General features: G+C 38.9%; 1 protein-coding gene across 1 annotated transcript in view; it reads right to left on the bottom strand.

Annotated features, from left to right (window-relative positions):
- Positions 1 to 784: 784 nt before the first annotated feature.
- The window catches only part of DNAJC15 (DnaJ heat shock protein family (Hsp40) member C15), a 74,735-nt gene continuing 65,044 nt past the window's right edge, over positions 785 to 10,475 (bottom strand). The window contains exon 6 of the mRNA XM_020889502.2: positions 785 to 2,743. Within this exon, the coding sequence (XP_020745161.2) occupies positions 2,673 to 2,743 (71 nt within the window). The 3' untranslated portion in view covers positions 785 to 2,672. The remainder of the gene's footprint in view (positions 2,744 to 10,475) is intronic.

The raw sequence follows: 10,475 nt of genomic DNA, 5'->3' as shown, positions 1-10,475 counted from the left end.
GCAATGATACCTCTGTACAGGGGTGCAGAGGCTCCAGGCCGACACCCCCAGTTAACCTCCAAGCCAACGGTTCCAGTTGATGCTTCATGAATGGAGATGAACTGTCTCTACCATGCATTACTTAAACGGCAAACTCAAGAGTAAAATCAGTGATTACTGGAACATACACCAAATCTTAGTTCAAGGTATTCTCACAGAGGGGATAAAAGAAGCAATAATTGCATTTCTTGAGCATTTGCTATACGACTAAATGCTTTATACAAACTTATTCCATAAAACAACCTTTTTAGATAGGGTTATTATTTTCTCTATTTTACAGATGAGGCAATTAAAGCCTTGCAGATTAATTGCCCCAGATCATGCGAGAGGAGGATAGTACTTAAAACCAGATCTGTCTGATTTTGGGGCACACACTCAGCAGATAAATGAGAACAGAATGAAGGAAATTTCAAGATAATGCTGGGGACTTAAATTTTCATGAACACAGTGTGGACTAGAAAATGGTATCAATTAACAGGTACCCCAATATTGCATAGCATAACTTTCAAAAGTAGTGGTAATATTTTTTGAAGCATAGTATTCAAAAAAAATTTCTTTTAGTACTTACAACTTTATGATGTCTACAAAGTCCCAAGTGCTCCACACTTAAGGTTACAAAGACAAATGATAACATTCTTGCTCTAAAGGTTCTTGTACTTTTGTAGAAGAAATAAGTCACGTTACACAAAGAGTTGTTTCACAAGGTACCAAACGTGAGGAATAAAGTGCTACGGGAATATATTCGTGCATTTAACAAATATTTATTGAGTGTCAATGTAGCAGTGACCAAGACAGATACGGTCCTTGTTTGCTGAGAGCTGACAATTCACGAGATTACTTTTGCTGGAAGCACCAGAAAAGGAGGGACAGACATTTCAGCTTGGCCTTGAACTATCCCAAGGCTTTGAACACGTGGAGATCTGGGTATCAGGAGGGCATTCAAGGTACAGGGGTAGCAGTGGACAGGAAAATATACTAAAGCACAAAAAAACTGTGACACACATGGGGATTTTAAAGCAAGAACCGTATTTTAGTGACTCTGAGAATCAATTTTAAGTCAGGTCATCCATTATTTTATGTACCAAAGGAAAACACGGTTAACATTTAGAGCAGTGGCTCTCTACCTGGGGCAATTTTGCCCTCCAAGGAACATTTGGCAACATCTAGACACATTTTCAGTTGTCACAACGGAGGGGGCGCTCCTGGCCTTTTGTAGGTGCAGGCAAGGATGTTGCTAATCATCCTACCATACACAGGAGAGCACCCCACAGGAGGAATTAGCAGCTCAATGAGTCAATATCACCAGTGCTGAGAACTCCCTAACTACAGGATGTTATAAAATGAAAGATGCATCTAGATTATTACAAAAGCATTTTAGGATAGATGAAATGCAGTAACCTGGGATGAACTCATCGGTGCAAAGGAGTACAAGAAAATAATGCTGGTATTCTGACTGTCTCTTTTCTCCCTTTTAGAATAGTAAAGTGATGATGACCAGGGGCTGTGTTGAGCAAAAAAAAAAAAAAAAAAAAAGAAATTGAATGCACTGTACATTACAGGGCCAGCCCTTCCAGATTGTGTGTTCATCCGCTGCTTTGGAGAAACCCTGCACTCCAATCGAACTAATATACCCTTTTTCTGCTAATTCTGACTCATCTCAGGAGAAGAGCTGACTCACCCATCATATGGTATATCTCACTGTTTTGAAAGCCCAGCTCTACACTACTGATTCTATGAAGCATCCCCTGATGCCCAGTGTAAAATATTCTTTTTTTTGAACTTCTTTGGCATATCATCTGTGACTCGCTAATAGTACTCCTGTGGTTTATCTTTCTTCTAAATGTAAGTTCCTTTGGGTCAGGATCCGTGCCTGGTTCACACCTGGAACTCTTGAGGACCCCTACAGTGCTTCACACGCTACAGGTGGTAAATAAATATTTGTAGAATGAATAATTGAATAAATACACAGTACCAGAAGACTGTATAATTAAATACGAATCCCTCAGACTTCTCCCAGCAACTTCCAGGCTTTCCTCACAGGGCTCATTCTGTAAACCTTTAATCATTTTAGCAGCTCTCCTAAGTTCTCATGCGTCAGCCGTGGGTTCTCTGGGAGAGCAGCGTTCTTTCCTAACCACTGCTTTACAGAACACCCTTTTGTAAATTCCATCAAGCTACAGATCACTTTCCTGGGGGGGCAGTCAGGGTTTCGTCTCAAAACATTTAAAGCATCTCACATAGGCAGAGTGCTAAATTCCTTTGAAGAAACAAGGGACAGTGCGAGCATAAATATAAGCAGCAAGAAATTCTGCACTCTTGCTCACAAATTCCAATCATATTACTGATAACTACACTGTTGTAGGTGCTGGGGAGGGGGGGACTTCAAATGTATGACTATCAGAGGGAGGAAGAAAATAAGGGGGAAAGATCAGTGCTAGAATTTTCATGTGCTCCTTTGAAAGATAATACAAAGGCAGACTGCTCATCTTTTATTATTACATAGCTTGGTCACGGAAGAAACGACTGTGGTCAGCACACGTATGAACATCACGCAGGCCATGGTCTACATTAATCTGCAGGACTGTATTCATAAGGTCCCCCTTTTCTCCGTCAGAGTGGTCCCTGAGTATCCATCAGTGTTTGGTGGTTGCTTCTAGCAAGTCTTTGGCTTCATTAATTTTGATTGCTAAGTAAGGAGATCCACCTGAGAGGACAGAGAAGAAAATGGATTAAAAGACACTTCACTATTGACATTTTTTAAAGTCTCAAATAAAGAAAAACACTCAATTAGACTTCTCTGATATTTCCCCACACATTCATGCCCTGACAAATTATTTTATAAGCTCTCTAGAAATCACAACAGGATAAATTAAACTCATTCAATGAAGCACTACAGATACCTAACAATCATTAATGATAATCTCTGAGAACAATAAAGAAACTTATGATCAGGAGTAATTTAAAACACACTCAAACATTTCACTGGTCAGACATTACCTTTCAAATGCCGAATATCTGACCAGAGAATTTTCTGAAGTGGATGGTTAGGTAAGTAAAGTAACGGTCCTTCTCCAAGACTGTATTTTTTTGTTTGTTTTTAAGGAAAGAATATTCTTCTATGAAGGAAGTTATCTTTCTGAAGGAGTTGAAGCAATCCAAGGGTGCCTTCAGAGTTTTATCAAACCTTACATTTTCACAAAAATATGTTAAAAAGGCAACTATATACTGCCAAGCTCTAAAAGTATTTTACTAATATTGGTAAATATTAGTAAATACTATGATAAATAATAAATCAGTGATAATAAAAATAACGTTAAAGGGTATGCTCCCTGCTCTCTGACACAGTCCCATTAGCATACTTATGGAGCACAGACGGAGTCACTGCGCCTTAAACAAAACGAAGTCAGTTTTCAGAGTTCTTCACAATGAATTATTTCTAATGTAAAGAGCAAGAGGAAAATTTAGGTGAATTTCAAATTCAGAATCGTTATAAATGACAAGCAGGAGCTCTCTTACATATAAAAATACTGGCCCCAAACTGTCACACTAAAAACATTTAAGCATCATGCGCCTTCTAACTTCTAGTCCTGAACACGTTCATGCTTAATGCTCGAGCTAACAGCCCAGCTCACCAGTCTCTTTGTGCTTGTTTTTATTTTTTTATTCTCTGCCTTGAGTACAAATGATCCACAGCTGTTGAAAACATCTTAAGACCTCAGTAGCTCACAACAAACAACACAAAAAAACATCTAGACAGCACTGGTGTGTGTACTGTCCTGACTTTATCCGAGCCTTTTACTGATATCACACCATCCATTTTAGAAGGAAAAAGGAAGCAGGAAACAAATCAGCAACGTAAGGGCAATGCTCAAGGAGCTATATTTAGCTTTCTACCCTTGAGGAGATCACTGACATTTTCATATCAAGATCTGAGCTGCTATAAACACTTAAGGAACGAATGTATCAGAGCGGCGACCTTGAATACACAATAAGAATCAGAAATGAAATTGATGCGAGTTTCCATATGCGCTTGGTTATGACATAAATTGGTATCAGGATTATCTTTGAAAATGATCTCAGAATTAGGTAATGTCACTCTTGGTGATAAGCTGTTTCCATTTTTAGAGTTACCAAGGTAATGCCAGGCATCTTGTATACCCTCCACAAATATTAAAATATCAATTGAACTCAAACATAACCTTTAATTGATTGAAATGCATTCTGGATATTTCAATCATTGGCCATAATATGATCAGTTAACAGAAAGGGGGGAAAAAAAAAGCACAGAAGATCGAAAGTCTCATTAAACATTATATTTATTGATGGGAATGCTAGAGGAAACAACTGACAGTTTATTCTGAGTAACACTGAATTACCCTTCACCCTCGTTTAGTTAGAGGGACACTGGACTTTTCACTTATGTGTATGGCTGAAACTTTCGGTTCCATTCTCATACTGCCCTTATTCTGTCTTCCTAAAACTTGGGAAGGTTCCTAAGCCAAAAACTACAATTCCTACATTCCCTCTGGGGGCTTCCCTGGTGGCTCATTGGTAGAGTCCACCTGCAACGCAGGAGACCCGGGTTTGATCCCTGGGTGGGGAAGATCCCCTGGAGAGGGGAATGGCAACCCACTCCAGTGTTCTTGCCTGGAAAACTCCATGGACAGAGGAGCCTGGCATGCCACAGTCCATGGGGTCGCAAAGAGTCAGACATGACTGAGCGACCACACACACATGCACGCACACACACACACACACACCCATACCCATTGAACGGTGTTTGATTCAAATTAGGATCTATCTGTGGGAGGCACTCTTGTGAAATCTGGAAAGCAGAAAAGAGAAAGGCTTTCTTGCTGGGCCTCTTTTACTGCTGCTAGCAAGCGAGGCCGTGGTGTTGTGAGGGCAGCAGCTAAGCTTTTTGCACAGTTCTAGTGGGGGTCCCTGAGGCAGTCAATGAGTAGCTCCTCTGACAGAGCATCTCTGTAATTATCAGTGGAGCCATTCTTGTAAGCCAAGTCTAAAACTTACTCCTTTAGACCTCCCAACAATTTAGAACATTCATTTCCTGCACTAAATGCTCTTCTGCTTAAAACACCTTGTTTCTGGCACTAAATCTCGACCGACAGAAAATATATAGGATACATATCCTTTATTTAATGGAAAAAAAAAACACTTTTGAACCTTTCAGTCCTGTTCAAATTTCTTGGGGGAATCATCTGGATTCCACTGAATTAGAATACTCAGCCTCATACTTTATCTCTGAACCTTTGTACTTTCACTATATGACTACTGGAGCTCTTCAGCTTTGGGCTCTCATGGACAATTAGGTTTTAGACCACCCCTCCCACTGATACCAACTAGAAGACTTCAATAAAATTCAAACACATCAGTATGAAGGCACTGGAGGTCTACCAAGTCAGCCAGGACCTGAGGGTCAAGATCCTGGAGATAAGGAAATGTGCTGTGATTAGTCCAACATTCTGTACTGCTTCCTATCTTCAAAGCAATCAGACACAAAATAGTACATACTATACAATTCCACTTACATGAAACACATCTACAGTGGGAGAAAGCAGAATGGTGATTGCTCAAGATGGAGCAGAGACTAGCAATGAGAAATGACACCAAGGAACCTTTTGAACTTTAAAATGCTCTGTCTTTATTATGCTAGTGTTACAATGGGTGTATGTATTTGTCAAATCTCATCAAACCGTGCATTTAAATACACATTTTATTGTATGCAAATTATATCTCAATATGGTTGATGAATAAATTAACCAGGAAACTCTATGTTGGTTACAAGATACCATCTTTTTTTTTTTTTTGAGACCATCTTTCTTAAACAATATAAAAAGGCATACACCAATGAAAGTAAAGTTGGCACTGGTATGCTAATTATCAGATGAAGTACACTTTAAGGCAAAATCCAACACTAGCAATAAAAGGGAGAAATTTCAAAGTGTTAAAAGGGCCAATCTTAAATTTGAATATATCTGATAACATATGATATGCAGATGACACCACCCTAATGGCAGAAAGTGAAGAACTAAAGAGCCTCTTGATAAAAGTGGAAGAGGAGAGGGGAAAAGTTGGCTTCAAGCTCAACATTCAGAAAACTAAGATCATGGCATCCAGTCCCATCACTTCATGGCAAATAGATGGGGAAGCAGTGGAAACAGTGGCTGACTTTATTTTTCTGGGCTCCAAAATCACTGCAGATGGTGACTGCAGCCATGAAGTTAAAAGATGCTTACTCCTTGGAAGGAAAGTTATGATCAACCTAGACGGCGTATGAAAAAGCAGAGACATTACTTTGTCAACAAAGCTCCGTCTAGTCAAAGCTACGGTTTTTCCAGTAGTCATGTATGCTTGTGAGAGTTGGACTATAAAGAAAGCTCAGCACAGAAGAATTGATGCTTCTGAACTGTGGTGTTAGAGAAGACTCTTGAGAGTCCCTTGGACTGCAAGGAGATCCAGCCAGTCCATCCTAAAGGAGATCAGTCCTGGGTGTTCATTGGAAGGACTGATGCTGAAGCTGAAACTGCAGTATTTTGGCCACCTGATGCGAAGGGTTAACTCATTGGGAAAGACCCTGATGCTGGGAGGGATTGGGGGCAGGAGGAGAAGGGGACGGCAGAGGATGAGATGGTTAGATGGCATCACCGACTCAATGGACATGAGTTTGGGTAAATTCTGGGAGTTGGTGATGGACAGGGAGGCCTGGCATGCTGAGGTTCATGGGGTCACAAAGAGTCAGACACGACTGAGCGACTGAACTGAACTGATAACATAGGTTCAAGATATATAAAAAAAACAAGGACAGAACTAAAGGGGGAAGACACAAATCCATAATCAATGGAAGATTTAATACACCTCTCTCAGTAATCCATAGAAGAATTAGATAAAAAGAAATACTGAACATATTTGATCTAAATGACATACAAAAACCACTCCATCCTACAACTGCGGAGTGACCTCCTTTTAAACAGCACACAGAACATTTACTGAAGTCGACCATGTGCCGAGCTCTAACGCAAGTTTCAACAAACTTCAAAGACTCAAACACAATAAGCAGTGCTACCTGAGTTGTGTTCCACGGATCAGTGCTGGGGTGCGGGTGTTACTGAACCACAGTGAGACCCACTGAGCTAAACTAGGTGTGGAAACTGAGAGCAAGTTCTCCGGAAATCCTACAGCCGAGAGTAACACCAGGTGTCTGCAGACTCGAATGACGAAAAGTCAGGGCTTAGAGCTCACATATTGTACTTCAATTTTCTAATTTTCTAATAAAATCATTTTTGTTATATTTTACAAAAGTTACCAGCCCAACAGAGATTGGGGAAAAAAAAAAGTCCTCTATCAAGACAGTTTGAGAAGTACTGATACATGAATTAACGATGGTAGAATTAAGCTGAAAATCAGTAATACAGATAGGGAATTACTTATGTTTGGAAATTAACAAATATACTTGTAAATAAGCCAAGCATCAAGGAAAATATCATAATAGAAATCAGCATTCAAGATAATTAACCAAACCAAAGGTTAGATTTCTGGAAAAAACTAATTAAGTTCCTAACAATGCAGTTAAAATTTAAGTGAAATAAATTCTAAGAAAAATAATGTATCAAGATAAAATGATACAAGAAGAAATGGAAAAATCAAGAGAATCCTAACTATTTGAGAAACTGAATCTGTAACTAAAAACCTTCCCACAGATAAAAATTCTGGCCAGGATAGCTGTATCAGTAAATTTTTCCAATAAAATATAAGAAAAAGAAAACACATTTTAATTCTTTTTATGAGCAGCATTCTTTGAGACAAACTCTGATAAAAAAATATATCACAATATAAACACAGGTGCAAATGCAGATATCAGCTTATCAAATCAGACTAAATTCATAACCAAGTTAGGTTTATATCAGAAATCCAAGACTGGCTTTAACATTAGAAAATTAATCAATTTAATTCATTACATTAACATAAGGAAGAATACATGTATAATCACTTAAACAAATGCAGAAAACACACACTTACAATAAAAACTTTAAGTAAGCTAAGAATAGAGGGAAACTTCTTTTATGTGAGAGGAAGTTATCAAAAGAAATATAGCAAATACCATACTTAGTAGTAAAATGCTGAAAACTTTGGCTCTGAGATAAGCAACAAGGAAAAGATATCTAGTATCATTTCTATTTAACACTTTATTGGAGTTTCTGGCCATTATAATCAATGCCCCCCTCCACTCCCTGCCCCAAAGGACTAAAAAGAAAGAAACTGTCATTCTTCATAAATCGAATGACTGAGTAAGCAAAAAAATCAAAAGGCTCTAAAGACAAAATCACAGAATTAATAACCGAGTTTAACAAAATGGTGGATATGACAGCAATATACACAAACATTAACACTTTATGTCCTAGAAATAAATAACTATATAATATACACTTTCAAAACAACACAATAAGAATCAACACCTAGGAACAAATCTAACAAATTATGCATAACCACAAACTGAAAAATCTCATTGAAATAAAGTTAACCTAAATAAACGAACACCCAACAAAGATGTCCTTTTCATTATAGGGGACTGGAATGCAAAAGTAGGAAGTCAAGAAACACATGGAGTAACAGGCAAATTTGACCTTGAAGTACAGAATGAAGTAGGGCAAAGGCTGCAGAGTTTTGCCAAGAGAATACACTGTTCAGGTATGACCTAAATCAACTCCCTTACAATAACACATTGGAAGTGAGAAATAGACCAAGGGACTAGATCTGATAGACAGAGAGCCTGAAGAACTATGGACAGAGGCTCATGACATTGTACAGGAAGCAGGGATCAAGACCATCCCCAAGAACAGAAAGGCAAAAAAGCAAAATGGCTGTCTGAGGAGGTCTTACAAATAGCTAAGAAAAGAAGAGAAGTGAAAGGCAAAGGAGAAAAGGAAAGATATAACCATTTGAATGCAGAGTTCCAAAGAATAGCAAGGAGAGATAAGAAAGTCTTCCTCAGTGATTAATGCAAAGAAATAGAGGAAAACAATAGAACAGGAAAAGACTAGAGATCCCTTCAAGAAAATTAGAGATACCACGGGAACATTTCATGCAAAGATGGGCTCAATAAAGGACAGAAATGGGAGGGACTTAACAGAAGCAGAAGATATTAAGAAGAGGTGGCAAGAATACATGAAAGAACTGTACAAAAAAGATCTTCACAACCCAGATAATCATGATGGTATGATCACTCACCTAGAGCCAGACATCCTGGAATGTGAAGTCAAGTGGGCCTTAGGAAGCATCACTACAAACAAAGCTAGTGGAGGTGATGGAATTCCAGTTGAGCTGTTTCCAATCCTAAAAGATGATGCTATCAAAGTGCTGCACTCAATATGCCAGCAAATTTGGGAACCTCAGCAGTGGCCACAGAACTGGAAAAGGTCAGTTTTCATTCCAATCCCAAAGAAAGGCAATGCCAAAGAATGTTCAAACTACCACACAATTGCAGTCATCTCACACGCTTGTAAAGTAATGCTCAAAATTCTCCAAGTGAGGCTTCAGCAGTACATGAACTGTGAACTTCCAGATGTTAAAGCTGGATTTAGAAAAGGCAGAGGAACCAGAGATCAAATTGCCAACATCCACTGGATCATTGAAAAAGCAAGAGAGTTCCAGAAAAACATCTATTTTTGTTTTATTGACTATGCCAAAGCCTCTGACTGGGTGGACCATAACAAACTGTGAAAAATTCTTAAAGGGATGGGAATACCAGACCACCTGACCTGCCTCTTGAGAAATCTGTATGCAGGTCAGGAAGCAACAGTTAGAACTGGACATGAAACTAGAGAATGGTTCCCAATCAGGAAAGGAGTTGGTCAAGGCTGTATATTGTCACCCTGCTTATTTAACTTATATGCAGAGTACATCATGAGAAATGCTGGGCTGGATGAAGCACAAGCTGGAATCAAGATTTCTGGGAGAAATATCAATAACCTCAGATATGCAGATGACACCACCCTTACGGCAGAAAGCAAAGAAGAACTAAAGAGCCTCCTGATGAAAGTGAAAGAGGAGAGTGAAAATGTTGGCTTAAAATTCAACATTCAGAAAACTAAGATCATAGTATCTGGTCCCATCACTTCAAGGCAAATAGATGGGGAAAACAGTAGAAACAGTGAGAGACTTAATTATCTCGGGCTCCAAAATCACTGCAGATGGTGACTGCAGCCATGAAATTAAAAGACGCTTGCTCCTTGGAAGAAAAGTTATGACCAGCCTAGGCAGCATATTAAAAAGCAGAGACATTACTTTGCTAACAAAGATCTGTCTAGTCAAAGCTATGGTTTTTCCAGTAGTCATGTATGCTTGTGAGAGTTGGACTATAAAGAAAGCTGAGTGCTGAAGAACTGATGCTTTTGAACTGTGGTGTTAGAGAAGACTCT

Source organism: Odocoileus virginianus, chromosome 8 (genome assembly GCF_023699985.2).
Source record: "Odocoileus virginianus isolate 20LAN1187 ecotype Illinois chromosome 8, Ovbor_1.2, whole genome shotgun sequence".
NCBI lineage: Eukaryota > Metazoa > Chordata > Mammalia > Artiodactyla > Cervidae > Odocoileus > Odocoileus virginianus.
The sequence above is the reverse complement of the archived record's forward strand: the minus strand, read 5'-3'. Positions and strand labels throughout refer to the sequence as shown.